Below are 16,544 nucleotides of genomic sequence, written 5' to 3' on the forward strand. Positions count from 1 at the left end.
ACCGGGAGGATTGCCTCTACTCCCAGGTTGTCAGTGTTACTGGGGAAAGAGAGCACTGGGGCATGGGCAGTTGTAGCTGCAGGAGGGAAGCTGAAATCTGAGTGCCACAGAAAGCACTTGCTGTTCAGATTTCAGCTCCTGAAAGGTTGGTTTGGGGACACGTATGCAGGGACCTGAATTGCTAACGTTTCTCTGGAACTTCTGGAAAGCAGTCAGTGAGTGAGTGGTGGGGCAGGGGGTTAATTTGATGGCAAATTGTCTTTAAATTACAGTGGTGCAGCTCTGCTGAGTCCTGGTTTGTTGCAGTGGTGTAAATAAGCAAATGTAGCCTCTACGGCTGAGGCAGGTAACTGCAGGAAAGGAATTCAGCAGCCTTTGCTTTTCTTGTATTGACCACGTCTGAGTTGCTTACTTCTGTCATACTACTTTTTTAAGGCTCTGATCCCACTAAGGTAACCTACAAAAAGAGATTTAGGTTGTGACTCCACTTAATTTTTTTCTGCTGTAAAGATCCAGTAAAGCTTTTTTTAAAAAAAAAAGTTTTCCCCTTCATGTTTTTCCTTGCAATCTGAGGAATGTCACATCAAATTCCTTGGAAATCATCTACAGTCCATTTTCCTCTATCCTTGCCTGACACTAGAAGTGATGTTCTTCCAGTTGCTTGTGAGATTTTAAAAAATTGAATGACTATTTAAAATTTGTGTGGAAGAGTCCAGCCAAAAGTCCTTTCCTTTAAGTTATTCATACTTCACCATCTTCTAATCGGTGTTTTCTAGCCTTCCATAAAGACTTCTGGGAAGACCAGGCTGGACAAAATCTTGAAGGAGAAATGCTTTCATCTCAAAATTAAATTCCTCTAGTTCTTTTGTATCTGACAAAAAGGTGCAGATAAAGATCTCACGTGCTTAACGCAAAAAGGTGTTCTTCCTGCAGTAGTTATCCTGAGCAAAAGTCAAAGCAATGTGTAAGAAGGGCGAAGGATGCTAACGCACAATCTTCTGTTACACAGAGGATGCAAGTTTTGTCATCTCGGTAGAAAGCTGATGCCTTTCAAACCTTCATGTTAGATGCTCTTAATACCTTCTGCTGCTCTTTAACCTCTCCTCTCTCTAGCAGCTGCATCTTAAAGAGCAGATGAAATCGTCTCAAGGATGGCAGGTCCTAATCTCACTAACAGTTCCTATCCATTATAAGGTATGAAGTGAAATGATCTGTGAGTGGGTTTATCTCAGATCCCACGTAGCATTTTTTCTCAGCAGCAGCAAGAAAGGGAAATTATCAGGCAGTGAGAAGCTGCTGTTTATTTTTAACTTAGCCTTTATTTTTAAGTTCTATTTCATAATTAAAGGAGATAAGGAGTGGAAGCCAAAGAAAATACATAGCTAAAGGGATAAGCTGATCTCAAGTTCACTGCAGAGATTACAATAAGTAGTGGGTAACACAGTAGAGACTTTAGGGCCTCTTGTTCCTTCCCCGTCCCCCTCCTAGAGTATCAGACAGAGTTCTTAGCTGCCTTTCAAAGGTGACAGAGGAGGGCTGATTTAAAAGATACTGCTTACAGAGCTCACTGCTGCCCTCAGAGTTTTCTACTCCCTGCCATGGTTTGAGGATGCTTCTGTTGAGTATCTGAAGAGATCTCTACTCAGAGCCAGCAGTGAGGAATCCTGATTCTTTGGGGAGAAGCCACTATATCCATTGTCTGGGCACATCTATATGGCACTACGCATGGCTGTGCAAGTGGGGGCACAGGGGAGTGAAGAGGAGCCCAAGGGGAAGGTTCCTGGGGAGTTGGGGTAGCTCTGGGTAAAATTTCTCCACTCTGAGTGACTGCTGGAGAAGCCTGTTCTGCTCCTCACCTTTCAAACAAGGTTTCTCCCCTGCAGCTTATTAATCTTGGTCAATTTGGCTTCCTCAGATCGACAGGAGGATAGCCCTCCAATTCATGCAAGCTGCTAGATTCTTTATTGCTCAGAAGAAGGTGCATTATACTATTACTCTCCATCCCTAGTGGATAGTTGCATCCCAGTGTAAATTATTCCTGTACCCAAGTGGTTTTCTTTCATCGTTGCTCTTGGCTCTGTGATGCTTCTCGCAGCTTCTGCACACAGGAACAAGAAGGCCAGACTGAATTTGGAGATGGCTGTCATTGCAGGTGGTTTTTCCTCTCTGCCAGTGGAGCTGACAAACAGCATTAGGAAATGAGTCCTGGTGAGGAGGCTGCATGCTCTTGCAGCAGCAGGACACTGACAGGCTGCTGTTAAATAACATTGCAAAATGCTGATTCCTACCCCTAGCTTGCCTCTGCAATGCTGGAGTACAGCGGAGCTGCAAAGAGACTCTGCTGTGTGACTATCTCACCTGGGAACCACGTCTGGGACCCTTTTTTACCCCCAGTCCTCATTTGGATGATGCCCTGTGGCTTCTGCCACCTCAGGCTCTAGCCTGCTTCTAAGCATTTGCATGAGTGTCTCTGTGTACCACTGCCACATGCAAATTTTGGGGGGAAACAAGCTTTTGGAGGAACCCTAAGCAGCTCTAGGTTTCCTAGAGTAAAGGATGTAAGAACAAGATTCAGTCCTGTAAAGGGCAAGAGCTGCCAGCTGCCTAAAAGGGCAATTGAGGGTTGTGTTTACATTGTTGGGAGGACAAGAGGAGAAGTGAAAGGGTTCCTTATTGTTCTGGTCACTGTTGTCTTAAATCCTCTGCCATGCTTTTCTTAGGATCTTTTCTGAATTGTGGTGCCTTGGGGCAGAGTCCTCTGCACCTTATACTGTGCAGTCCTCCTGGACGAAGCTTTTCCTGAGCAGAGGCTACTGTAATGCAAACCTCAGATGCTGATATTCTGTTTAGCTTTCAGATCAAATGGTAACAGCCTAAGAAAGAAGTTCATGGGTTTAAGAGAAATGTTTCGAGCATATGCTTTGCCCAGGAGTGCTGAGCTATGTGGTTCCAGGTAGGAAGATTATCATTACTTGCCATCTTACAAATGCTTTGAGGAGTGCGTTTGTCCATGCAATGCTTTGAAGCTAAAAAGCATTGTGGGAGTTCCTCTTGGTGTTCCCTAGTTAGGAAAATGAATAGTTCAATAGGATAGAGATGTGTAACTATGAATTTGCAAGTACAGCCCAGTGCTGGGACCCGCAGTAAGGCAGTAATATAAGCTGGAGTGCTTTGGTAGCAGTGAAGGCAAATAATAAAATATCTCCTGGGCAGGAAGACCTGGATTCGTGTCTCCATCTGTTTCTAAAACCAGAGTCCGTACCAGGGTTGTCTTCTCTTGGTGCCTGTCGTAAACTTGTTCCTATCAGGAGAGAAGTGCGGTGCTCTGTGTGGAGGCTGACCTGAGCAGCTGTAGAAGGTGGCGGTTTAGCAGATTGTGAATGGTTAGCAAGACAGGAGGGAGGCGTGCTGGCAAAACCAGCACTGGAAGGACCACAGGGTCAGGCAAACCTGTGTTTGCGTGGTGCCTACTATGTTACGTTTGGGCGTACACATGGTAATTAGCTGCTTAATTTAATGAGATGTCTGCTTCTCCTGGTGACATAATAGTATTTGAAAACTGCTGCTGTCATAGATGTAGGCTCATCCACTGTTCTCATGCATGGAGAAATTCTGTACATTTGAGGGCTGTTCCTTACTGGCATTAGGAAGACTTTAGTGCCCACCTCCGTGTTGTTAGTCATGAGACAAATATTGGCTGTCAAAGCCATGTGTTTTGCAAAAACAGGTGCCGGAGCTGTGATATCTCTCGGCCTTGCTCCTCCTATGCTGAGGCATCTGTGGATACTGACTCCTCTGCTGTATTTGGCTGTCTCTGGCAGGTTTTGGAAGTGGTGCGGTCCAACTACGACACACTGACCCTGAAACTGCAGGATGGACTGGACCAGTATGAGCGCTACTCGGAGCAGCATAAAGAGGCTGCCTTCTTCAAAGAGCTGGTAAGCTGCCTGGACTCTGCCGAATCAACAACCCTTTTCCAAAGCCTTTGCTTACAGCCTTGGGCAGTGGCATTTGGGCTATGGCTGAGCAGCCCTGTTACTCCGTTGGGCTGCCTCCAAAAATGGGGCAGGAATAGGATCTGAACAGACACTGCACGTCTCAACGCATCTGAAAGCTCCGTGCCCTGCAATATGTGGCTGGGGAGGAACCACCAGTCTGCTCAGGCCGGCAACCGGTCTGTCAGCCTCTGTCCCTTCTGCCATGGAGATCCTCTGTGCTTTGTGGTGGTAGATTTGTAAGGTGGAAAAGCTGACTGCGCCCACCTTGGGTTTATCACGCAGAGCAGCTTGGCCTTTTTGCTGTTGTTAAGGGGACCACAAAGTGTGGGACTGAGCAGGGTATGTGATGCAGGAGAAACACGTGCCTACTTGTTGCTTTCCTCCATCACTCAAAACAGGGTTCCCAAGCAAAGAAAGCAAAGGCATTCCCTAGAAATGTCTCCTCCTGCCAGGGGAGAAGACTAATGGTAGGAAGCCCCACAAAAATAATATAGCAAAGACAAAACTGAGTCCAAATAATCGGGGTTGGTAGTTACGTTCTTCAGCAAGCCAGTTTTCTCACCCTGCTCTAGAGAGCCCTGACACAACATTTTCTTGTTGGATGGCTGCATCACAGGGGAGGCAGTGTTTTTGTAGTGGCTGATATCTGAAGGGAGCCTGGTTTTCCTCACTTTTGAATCATTACAGCTTCAGCGAAGGGAGAGATCTCTAACTCTGGCAGCTTTTTCCACCAGTTTGGGAGCTGATTCTCTCTCCCAGCTCTGTCCTTGCTGATTGATGAGTAAATTGACGCCTGCCCACTCTGTCACGAGTCTGCATGAGTTTGAGAATGTTATGCCTCCCTCTGTCTACTCGACTGCAAGCACGCCTGAATTGGTTTTGCTTCCTTCTACAGAATGCTTTTTAGTGTTTTTTGGGTCATTCCAGCACTGCCATCGGGTAGGATATGGGCAAAACTGCTTGCAATCACTTTAATGCCATTTTTCTGTGCTCTTTTGTGCCTCTTTTTGTCTCTCTGACCTGTTGTTTGATACCATATCTGAAATACATGCAAAGAAATTTGGCCATAGCCTTCCTGTGACATGGGCTTCTCCTATTACCTGGGAATGAGATGCATTCATGTTTCTGTTGTCACCTGTTCTGTCCCAAGGGCTCCTGCCCTCCTCAGCCAGCATCTCCTTCCTCAGCCTCTAGGCCACGTGGCTGCTCCGCTTCCTGCGTGCCCCACATTCCACATGGCCTGGCAGAAGCTCAGGCTGATCATGCCAATTGATTAAAATGACATTCTCAGCCCTAAGATCATCACAGCTACAAAATGCTTCAGCTAAAATTATTTTCTTCCTAGCCCGAATTTTTTTTTTTTTCCAAAATCCCAATTTTGTATCATTTAAGAATCTGTTTAGCGTAACCAATCCCTCCTCAACTCCCTTCTGAAAATTGCCCATCCAGGCACCCCTGGGACCCTCTCCTCAAGAGCATATGAAAGCCTGAATAATTACTGTCTAAATGTGCTGATTTGACCCAGTTGTGAATCTGTTTAATCCATATTTCTCTAGATGCCCTGAGAATTGGGGCCCTATTAAATGTTCTTTACTCACAGCTACAGAAAATCCCTTGCATTCCATTAAGCCGTTCCCTCAACACAGCGGGAAATCAACCTGATATGTTATGATTTGTCTTCAGCAAACCCAGCTGGCCTCCCGTCCTCCACGCTGGTTTTTTCTCTAGGTGCACAGTAACTGATGGCTTTATTAATTGTTCAAACAACCCGTCAAAAAGGCCCTAGACTGCCCTGTCCTCCCCATATTCTCTTGATTTCCTTTTTGTGAGGCTTCTGCGTCTTTACTTCGGCTTCCGTTGCTGGTCTGATGTTGGATAATATCCCCCTACCCCATGTGTTATGTTTAACTGCTGAGGGTTGCAGGATTTCATGGAGGGGGCAGAATGAAGTTGCTGCAATTTCCTTCCTGGGCCCTGCCAAAGGAGCAGGGCTGGTGGTGAACTACAGGTTTCCAGTATGGTTTCCAAACTCATGCTGGTCCCATCAGGTCTTCCTGAACAGGATCTGTTTGCACATAATTCTGTCCAGATTCTGCCTGGGTTTTTTTTTTTTATCTCTTTCTGTGTGATTGCATTAAAGCAAATCCTTCTTGGTGGGGAATGACATGCGGGAGCCATTTTTCTTTTCGGCTGCCTTTTCATCTCTCTGTGCTCCCATTAAGTGGGTGAGCAGAAACTTCCCCAAGCCATTCTCTTGGCTCCTTTATGCTTAGAAATCTTGTTCTCACTCCTTTGACGTGCTTTGCTAATGCACTGCTTCACTTCTCTGGTTTTGCCTCAGTGCTGCTCTTTCTTGCTAATCCCAAAGAAAAATCTGCTTTCTTCTCCCATTCTCTTTTCAAAGAAGCTTTCAAAGGCCTTCGATACTGCAGCCACATTGTGGTGGAAGGTGATGTGCAGAGTGTTTTATCAATTGGGTTTTCTGGCCTGTTGTGCTGCCTTTGAGGGGCTAAAGGAGGGAAGTTAGGGAGTTTTATAACACGTTTTTTTCTTTTCCTTTGAATCCTCAGGGATGTCATTTGAGGTCTGTGCTGCTTTGATAGAATGAATGGTTTGGATGTCAGCTTTTGGACCTTGGCGTTGCAGCTGGAGGAACGTGTGGAAAGAGATTCAGCATCTTTCCAAAACATTCACTGTCTTTGCAGTTGGATAGGTTTCAGCAGAGTCTCAAAATAGTCTGATTAGGGATTGATTTCTGCAGGGGAAATTACACTAATTTGACTTTTAATTAGATACAGTAGTCAGTGTAAACCTTCCTCCCATTGTACAAATTTCTTAAGAGCTCCTTGTTGATTGGAAACAGGTTTAATTGCTGGCACTTGCTGCAAAATAGGAGTGTCTGTACAGTGTTGTACACATCCAGCTATAATGAAACAAAACTAGAACTGAATAATGTTTTCCTCATGTGGTTAATGCCACCGCTTCATCCATTTTTTTCATTTGCTAGTTGTTCTCCAGGTGATGTCAGCATTTCATGCGTTTCCCATTTCTTCGAGTTCTGTGGTTTAAATGTGACCTAAGCTGCTAATAGAGAGGAAGCAATTTTAAAAGCTCTTCTGGCCCTAGTGTCCTCCAGCATGCTCCATACAGAAGCAAGAGAAGACACGAGCTCTGCTTTTACTTCCTTGCAGAATGAATGTTAAAGCTCTGAGCTTACTTTCTGAGGCTGGTTTTGGCCCCTTGTATAAGCCACTCTAGAGAGTTCTGGTAGCTTCCAGGCTGGCAGCCAGGCCTGTGCTGCCCACTGCACCGCGATCTAGGATTCCTGGGATGTAGCCTTGTGGATGGAGCAGCTCAGCCAGACTGCAGGAAGCTTCAGAAGTTTATCCTTGTTACAGGCTGACACCTCCCTGCGTCTCTCTCTGGTCTTCCAGCCCCCAAAGGGAGACGAGCTCTGGCTCCCTGTGCTGAGCCCTGGTGCTGGAGATAACTTGATTTAACTCTAATTTGAGCTATTCTTACCTTTTAAGCTGGTTGGCTCAGAGCTGCCTGCTTTCTCACAGCAGAAGAAATGCAGGGCAGAGGTTTGTAGAAACATCAGAGTCATCGTGTGCGGTGTGGTCATGCTCGCTCCTTTCCCTAAAGTGTATTAAAGCAGATCTCAATCCATCTAGGCCACTCTTGACCAAAGTTTGTCTCTAAGCTCCTCTTGAAACCTGAAGCTGTCTTTAAGTGAATACAGCTCCACACTGGCCCCAGGTGATCTACTCCACTGCTTCACAACCCATAGGTTTAAAAGTATTTCCTCCTTTCCAGTGTAAATCTTCTTTGTCTTAAATTAAGCTGAGTACTTCTTGCCTCATCCCTGGGGAGCCAGAGAAATATTACTCACTGTTCTCTTTCTGACCTCATTTTACATATTGGAGAGTGTTTGCTTTATTGCTCCTAAACCTTCTCTTTGCAAACTAAACAGACTTAATTTCTTGTGCTCTACCCCACAGTTACAATTTCTGTGTTCTCATCATGGGCCGCTCCAGCCTCCCTTTCTGATCTTGTAGAGACTGCTGTCACATCCTTCTTGGAGACCTTGATGTGTTATACAAGTTGGGCATCTTCTACTGCTGGTGACTGGCCCCTGGCAGCAGTTCCTGATGCCAGGAGCTCATTTCTGTTAGTTCTTTCTATTGGTGGGACCCGTAGAAATGCTTCTAGTAAGAATAAGGATGCTGGCTTACACTACCTGTAGCATCTGCCCCTTTCTGCAGGCAGTCATGTTGTCCAGAGAAGAGGACTTTCCACATCTGTTTGGTCGTGTTGTTCCCTTCTTGTCAGAACTTACTGGATCACTGAGGTGGGGAGCACTCAGTAGAACGGGGACCAAATCCTATCAGGGGGGCTGCTGTGTCCTGGCAGGGAGGCAGCCCATCGTAAACCAGTGTTCTGGAGACCACTTGCAGTGGTGTTTAACACAGGCTGTAACCTTTGGTTACCTTACATGACCCCAAGCTAGTTCAGTATGGAGTAAGTCAAAACACATCCAGAGAAGAGAGGTGAGGGGGTGCTCCAAGGGAACAAAGATGCATGGGGTCTCTGCCAAGCATTCTAATGAAGGAGAGTTTGTGGTTTCTGCAGATGCCATAAAACTGAAATATTCTGTCTTTAAGTGTAGACATCTTTGCTAGTTTGATGGGGTTGTTAGGGTCTGTGCAATGGGGCTCACTGGGGTTCATTTCCGAGCTTTCCCTCTTAACCTTCCGTGTTTTGATTTGCTTCCCACTCTTACAAATTCTGCCTTTTTGGGAGCTTTCTGCCCTTCCCCTCTGTTTTTTCTCACCAGGGCAGTAAGTGGGACCCTCAGCAGTATAAACACTGCTAACTTACTCTTCCAGCCCCCAGTGCTGGATTCCTCATTCTGCTTCTATGTAATTCATCCCCCAGTGCTTTTAAAAAGCACAAAACACTAACCAGGTCAGCAACAACCTTATTATCATAGGCTCTGAGTCTCTGGGAGCTGTAATCCTGTTGTTTGGATGAGCTTGTGTCAGTTTTGCTTTCTGTCACTGCTGCACAGTCGCTGACACAGATGATGTTTGACTTTGTTTTCTCGTTGCCGAGTGCAGCTGAGACTGAGCCCAGTCTGGGGCCTGCGTGTTTGGCCAACGAGTCTGCTGGCATGGAGGGGGAAGGGAAGCTGCTGCGCAGCAGGGCTGCCCAGCTCTTCCCTGTGGACTCTGTGGGTGACCAGAAGTCCAGGCATTGTTAAGGGATAAAGGTGTCTCCTCTTCAGAGACAGCCAGCGAGCCAACTTCAAGTGTAAGGCACTCAGCACGGAATACACACAGCTGGCTCTGAACCCATGGTTTTGTGCCAGCTTGGGTGATAAGTTGTGATTACAGCGCAGTAGCATGGCCTCTGTCCTTTCCTTGACTCTGTATCTTTGGCTCCGCAGGTTCTGGAGCGGGACAGAGGCCATGGCACTACGTTCATCCAGGAGAATGCTGGCTTGCATTCCAGTGGGGACTGGTAGAAAATGCTCTTCCAGCTGCAACGTGGAAGTGCTCGCTTTCCCCCCTCGCTTTGCCCCAGAACAGGAAACACATCATAGCTCATGCATCCAAACAGACTGCCTTCTGCCATCCTTGTCTCATTTGGAATTTACTCTCCTTGCTGAGTTGTCACTGTAGACATTTCTGTTATTCCAGGAAGCACCTGATCGTCGGGGATTTCTTGCTAAACTGGAGTCTCAGTGAGAACTTGTTGCAGCAAGTTTTCTGGGGCTATCACTGCATGCAAAACAGTTTCATGCTGAACCTGGAGGTCAGCAATGTCAAAGCTGCCGTGCTTATGGGGAGCCAGGAAGAGTCCCTTGGCTAAAACATCTTGTTTTGTCTCTGACAGGTTCGGTCCATCAGCATCAATGTGAGGAAGAACCTTGCTTTCAACACACTGAGCCAGGAGCTGCTGCTGAAGGAATTCTCTACGATCTCTTGAAGCAGGAAGGCAGCCGCTGCGCAGGGCTGACCAGAGACGGGCCTGTTTGGGCAGGGACACTACAGATCTGCAGCCGGTCGCCCCTTGCCTTCCGCCTGCAGAAGGGACTGCATTTCTTCTAGGGGAGAGCCTTGCTGCTGTGTGTTTGATCCCAAAGGCTTGCGTTTCAACAGGACTGGGGCTGAGGAGAGGTGATCGGCATGTTAAGGAGGAGGAGGAAGTAATTTTGTAAGGTGCCATGGGGGTGGGCAGCCATTCCTGTGACGTAGCAATGGGAGATTCCCTCCACAGCCTCAGGGAAGATGCACTGGAAACCTTTGTAGCAGAGCTGGGGAGAGCTCACAACCAAAATAATAAAACCAGTCCAGCTGTGTGAGACAGTTCTGGGTTGAGATCGCTCGCCTGCTCCTACGGGTAAGGGCTGTTCTTTTCCATCAGCCTGGATCTGCCCGCCTTCCTGCAGTGTACTCCATCCACTGCCGTCCCATTGGGAATGGCTTTGGGGTATGAAACAGTTTCCCCAAGGAGCAGAGCCTGCTCGCTGCTGGGTCAGAAGGTGTCACCTGAACCAAGCCATCAGACAGCTGGAGAAGAAGTTTTGCCTCCAAGGCTGTTGGCTTCCAGCGTTCAGCCTGAGCCAGTATGCCAGTCATCAAACAGAGCATTTTGTAACTGGAGACCAGCTCTGCTTGGGGTCACTGTTGCTTCCGGTAGCCCAGCTCATCTCTGCTGTTTCTAAGGTTGAGGAACATTTTTAGATACTCCATTTTGATGGGGCAGAGGGCAGGCTGACTCCCTCCCCCCACTCTCCTTGTTGCCCATCAGAGACTGCATTGCGACAATCCTACTCTTCCTCACAGGAACGTCTGCCTTGCCCATGTTTGCAAGTGCCTGGTGACCTTCATGAACTCAGAAGTCCCCAGTTTTTCCCTTGTGTGTAGCACGCAGTTAAAATGCAGCTGGAGAAGTAGTTCCTTCACTTTTGTAGCTTGCCCTCCTGTCTTCACCAAGCGACTTGCAGCAACAGTCTGCGGAGAACTTCCTAAGGAAGAGATCCGGGATGATGCTCGGGGGCACAAGCAGGCTTTTCTGCTCCAGAGCCAGTGTTTCAGAGGTGCCCAGGTCCAGTGGAGCCTGTTCCGAGTGCTGTTTCAGGCTGCCAACTCAGGAATACGCAGCATAAACACCTTGTGCATTTTCAGCTCCCAGCAGTGATGTTAGGATCTGTCCTGACTTGGTGGACCTAAGCAGAGAAGTTCCTTACATCCCAGATCCACTTCTTTTTTTTTCCCCTAGAAAACAGTTTTTTTTGAAAAAAAAGTGCCTAGTCCCACTCTTAGCCTCGTAGGTTAGAGTAATGTGAGTGATGTTTACTACCATTTTTAGGCAAGGCATATTCATGCTAACGTGTGTTAATTATGTTAATGTTTCATCTTTACCTGCCATGAGCATGGGAAACTGAAAGCTGTGTCCTTGGCTACGGACCGGTCACGGTATCCCATGAAGACCATATACTTCCTTGGGAACACTGACTTCTCCCAACAGAGGATACTTTGCCTCAGCACGGAATTGTCTGGCTTTTATCAGCTAAGCCAGACACTTATTTGCTTTCCTGCCATGCAAGTGTGAGGAAATGTATTTGTGTCAGAGGGACGGTGCTTGGGAGAGCAAGCAGGCTCCATAAAATCACTCTTCTTGGGAACAGGCCAGGACATGTAGAAGGAGGCAGCTTCTCCAGTGGCAAATGAGTAAAAATGCATCACGTGGCACTGATGTCTGTATGTGTGGGGAACTCTTTGCTGGACGATCTTGCCTCTGAGGGGGGGAGTTTCTTCTAAAGGGGACTTCAGTAGCTTCCTTGAGGTGCAGCCCCAGCATCGCTGCTGTCAGAGCACTGGGACACCCAGCTGTCCACGTGCCTCCTCCTTTTCTCTGATCCCGCTCAGGCTGAGACCAGACAGGTAGGTGAGAGAGTTGGGGTTGAGTCTGACTCTTCCTCGGCAACCTCCGGGATGTTGAGCTTTTCACTCAGCTATCAAAGGTCTCGTCTCCCCCAGGGTGCTGGGATGAACTGAGAAGCCCAGGCTGTGACTGGGAGCAGCTCCTGAGGTCAGCCCTCATCCAAGGCTGAGCTGGGGAAGACGGCCACACACGTCCTCTTGTCATGCTGTCACCAAACCAAGCACTGTAAATGGCTGTACATACAAACCTGGAGCTCAATAAATAGCAGAGCCCTGCCTGTCTGGAGCATGCGGTGTTTGTCCTTCACGGTGGGGAGAGTGGGGTAGCTATGGGGGTGGCCCTGTTGCTGTTTGGTGGCGTGCCGGCTGCAGCAGAGCAGTGTTTGCCCTTGGGCTGTTCCTGCCTGCGCAGGGGGAGGTTGTGCTGCTGCTCAGCGGTGCCTCCCCCTTGGTCCAGGCTGCGGGTTCCAGCCAGTGGTGAGCAGCCCCTCTGGCTCTTACGTGCCCCTGGGGCTGCCAATAAGGAAAACAGGAGCAAGGCTGAGAGCCCGTGGATGTGAGCGAGGGATGCAGAGATGTGCGTGGTATGATGCTCTCTCTGCTGCTGGTGTCAGCAAACTCCCGCTCACGGGTTCTGCTGCGGATTTGCCTGTTTTGTTAAACACCGTACTGCTACTTGTGTTTTGAGGACAACTTGAACTGAGAAGTCGTCATTTAACTTTAACATTCGGCCTCAGGACGTGGCTGATGGCCCCAAACTTACCTGTATCTGATCTGAGCAGTTGAGTGTATTTTGTTATATCTAATTCATAACCCAGTCTATTATTGGAAGAGCTGGTTTTGAGGCTTGGGGAGTATGGGGAGAAATCAGATTGCTGCCTTTAAATAGGCAGCCACTGCAGGGAGACAAATATTTTACAAAATAACGACCAGATTCTGGAGGAGAAAAATTGAGTTTGAGCTAAACTTTGGAGGGAGTTATTAAAAATTGATTTGTAAGCGCCACTGTGATTTTGGGTATCGTCTCTTCTTCCCCAGCTCTTACAGGTCCCATTTTTCATAGAGACCTGAGAGAGGCAGCTCCTCAGGAGCTGAGTTTCCCCTGCCTGGGCTGCGGGTTGTCAGAGGAGGCACCGTGCCTTGGGCTCGGCGTTGAGCTGCCGTCCATGTGAGCCTGTCCCGGTGCCCATTGGAGCACTTTTTTCTCCCTGCCTGAAGAATTGCACACTCTTGCCCTGCTTTGGGGTCCTGCCACGCTGTTGCATGGTGGGTGTTGGGAGGAGAAGCCTGCTGTGATGGGGAGAGCTATCTCCTAGACAGCGCTTGCACCAGGGGATCAGCCCCAGTGTGCACCATCTGCTTCCCCACACTTCCCTCCTGGGATGGAGCCGGTGTCCTGCCTGCCGCACGGCGGGCAGAGGGAGATGCCTTGACCCTGCCGAGTCACGGCTGCCGCCGTGTGTGTCGGGGCTGGTGTGTGGCCAGCAGTCTGCGGTAAGATTTACGGCTGGCTCTTGGCACTGGCCAGCAGCTCTCCATCTCGTTGTCAGCACCAACGCCTCCTGGATATTTATTCCCTGTTTTCTTGTTTAGTACTTGTTGGGATGAGCAAGGGCCGCATCCTGTCTGTGCTGAGCAGGGTTGTACTGGACGGAGATTTGTCCCCGTGGAGATGATGGAGTTTTTTTGGCAGATTAGCCGTTGCGGTAACGTTAAAGGAAAAGGGTAAAGCCCAGCTTTGGGAGATGCAGGCTTCCAAAGGGGCCAGGATAAAGATGGGCTTTTCCCCCAGAACTTGCAATGGAAACTAATTAATGCCTTTGCTGGTATTTTCCGGGGGAGGGCGGACAGAAAATTAAATGATGAATGAAAGCCTGGGCCAGGAGGCTGGAGAAGGGCTGTGGAAGGCCTGTGGGACCTGGCCTTCCCTGGGGCTGCTAAGAGCCCTTGGTACTGGTCAGAGCCCTGGTTCTCCCCATGGCAGCACAGCGTGGGTCAGCTCCGGGGGATGCTGGACAAGCACAGGGGTGACCCCAAATAGATGGGACAGGCAGCAGCACCCTTGGGGCAGCATCGCTGGATGCTTGCCTCGCTCCTGTTGTCTTGTCCCCATCCTGGAGGGTTGAGACAAGCGTGGAGTCCTGTCCCCATGCGGAAACAGCATGCTGTGCTCCCCTCTCCCAGCTCGGCGGCTGCTGGAGCGCTGGCCGGGCCATGCTCCGCAGCCTCCGCTCTCCCGTGCTGTCCCTCCAGGGCTAATTGAATCATGTGGCTGGAAATTGAATCCAATTGAATAGATTAAATGAGCCAGGCTTGACGCTCGCTGCAGCGCGGCTCAGAGCCTTGCCAGGCTGCTGCCGGAGGCTGGGAGCTCCTGGGAGTCCCATGGGGGTACAGAGGAGCTGGGGAGGCTGCAGGGAGGCGGGCACCCACTGGGCTCTTCCCCTCTGACAGATGAACCCTCAACCATTTCTTGGTGACATCCAGCCTGGCTGAGTCCCAGGGCCCACAGGCCACTCTGCTACAGGTATGCACAGGTTGGGTTTTGCTTGTTTCCTCTCTGAAGCAATTAGTGATTAATTAGCTGGAGCCCCCCTGATCCAGGGTTCAGCCAGGACTCTCCTGGAGGCATACAGGGGCGAGGATGCTCTATTGACCCGTGGCTGTGGCAGCCGTGGCTCTGTCCTGCTCAGCAGCTCCGAGCCGGTTTCTCTCCCAGCGTACGGCAAGTGATGCTCCAGCAGCACTGGTCTGTGTCACCCCAGCCCTCTGATTTCGGCCCATCTGCGGTAGCCATTATCAGAATGGGATGCGATGGGCAACAGAGCGCAGCGTGCCGAGATCACGGTGGCAGCATGGATGTCCCCTCCCGCAGAGGGGAGTTCGGGCACGAGGCCCTGCCCTGGCAAAGAAGGAGGACGCGTGTCTGCAGCATGGACTCGCTCGTGACAGAGATGCACACCAGTTTTCATAGCAGACCTGAGCTGCTGAGCGTAAAGGGTCCCTGGTGTGGCACCCACCGTGGTGTAAGTGAAGGCTGGAAATAGTATCTGGTTCCTCTTTAAATAAAAGTAAAGCCCACAGGCACTGAGCACACAAACACCTGTGAGATGCTCTGTAACGCTGGGAGGGCTTGTGAGACTTGAGGCACCTCCTGAGTCCAGGAATGCTCCAGTCAACTCTCAGCTCTCTAAAACAAGTGCTTTTCTTCACCCGGATTTTGCATCTGTTATGCAGAAGTGGCAGAGAAAGGTTCAGAGTAGGCACGGAGCCCCCCAGAGCCTGCCCAGCAGTGGGGCCGTGCCGGGGAGTCCCTCCTGGTTGGAGGCGTGGGCAGAAGCAGGTGACCGGCTTTCGAGGATGCGGAGTGTGATTCAAAGTCCTTCCTCCCTCCTCCACACACAGACTTCTCCCACCTGCTGGTTTGCGTTTGACAAAGGAGGTTCCCTTTCTCCTGCAGCATTCCTGCCTGCAAGGCTCGAAGGCTCACCCAGCAGCTTGCAGGCATCTGTTCCTCCCCTAGCTTTGCAAGATTTTCAGCAGCATAAATTACACCCCCCCACCCCTCACCCCCAATATCTGAATTTCACAGTGGCTCCCGCCTACCCGTGTGTCTCTGCAGGGTGGGTTAACAGAGATGGGAGCAGCCCTCCCTTACACGCGTCCTGGGCGATGCCCTGCTGGGGCACCACCTCCCCAGCACCTGCTGCTCTGCTGTAGCTGCTCCCCCAGCCCTCAGGACCCCCAGGCCCGCAGACACCAAGGGGGTCATCTAGGTCTCATGCCATCCAGATGAATTTCCTCTGTGGATGTAGTAAATATTGGGGTTTGTTCCTCAGTGAGGCCCTTTCCCCTGCCTGGAGCCCCCCCAGCCACTTGCAAGGCCGCGAGCATCCATTATAGCAGCCTTCTGGTACCTAAAGAGGGCCTACAGGAGAGACAGAGAGGGGCTCTTTATCAGGGAGTGTAGCAATAGGACAAGGGGTAACAGTTTTAAACTGGAAGAGGGTAGATTTAGATTAGATATTAGGAATAAATTCTTTACTCTGAGGGTGGTGAGGCACAGGAACAGGTTGCCCAGGGAAGCTGTGGATGCCCCATCCCTGGAGGTGTTCAAGGCCAGGCTGGATGGGGCTTTGAGCAGCCTGGTCTAGTGGGAGGTGTCCCTGCCCAGGGGAGGGGGCTTGGAACTAGATGATCTTTAAGGTCCCTTCCAACCCAAACCATTCTGTGATTCTATGATCCCTCCTCAGGGCTGGGGGCTGCCTGTGCCTGGGGAGGGGAATAGCCCCCGGTGCTGAGCTGCTCATCTCCACCTAAGGCTGCTGTTTGCTGGCGTTTTGGCGAGGGGTGAAGCTGCCTTATGGAGTTCCCGTTTCTGCCCTCTGCTCCTGGAACTGGCCCCTGGGTGCTGCGTCCCGTGTCCCAGCCCGGGAGCCCTCCCTGCCGGGGGAGCAGGGCTCTCCCTCGCCACCGACCGTAAATCTGAGCCCAGCGGCACCAGGCGACCGCAGCCAAAATAAGATTAATGGCATCTGCTGAGAGCACATCCCGAGGACTGCTATTGATGACCATGGCTTTAAAATACTGTTAA

The 16,544-nt window shown here is 49.8% G+C and overlaps 1 protein-coding gene across 6 annotated transcripts in view; it reads left to right on the forward strand.

The window, feature by feature from the left end:
- The window catches only part of ARMH3 (armadillo like helical domain containing 3), a 129,715-nt gene extending 117,479 nt beyond the window's left edge, over window positions 1–12,236 (forward strand). For 3 of the 6 annotated variants that reach the window (XR_008467145.1, XR_008467146.1, XR_008467148.1), the window contains one exon: window positions 3,822–3,919. Coding sequence is in view for 2 of the 6 variants with exons in the window: in XM_054207053.1 (XP_054063028.1) it covers window positions 3,822–3,938; window positions 9,897–9,989 (210 nt within the window). In the remaining 4 variants the exon portion in view is untranslated. Of the gene's footprint in view, window positions 1–3,821; window positions 3,939–9,896 lie in introns of those variants that run through there. The other 3 variants (XM_054207053.1, XM_054207054.1, XR_008467144.1) reach the window with 2 other exon arrangements.
- The last annotated feature ends 4,308 nt before the right edge of the window (window positions 12,237–16,544 follow it).

This window comes from Rissa tridactyla, chromosome 6 (genome assembly GCF_028500815.1).
Source record: "Rissa tridactyla isolate bRisTri1 chromosome 6, bRisTri1.patW.cur.20221130, whole genome shotgun sequence".
Lineage (NCBI taxonomy): Eukaryota > Metazoa > Chordata > Aves > Charadriiformes > Laridae > Rissa > Rissa tridactyla.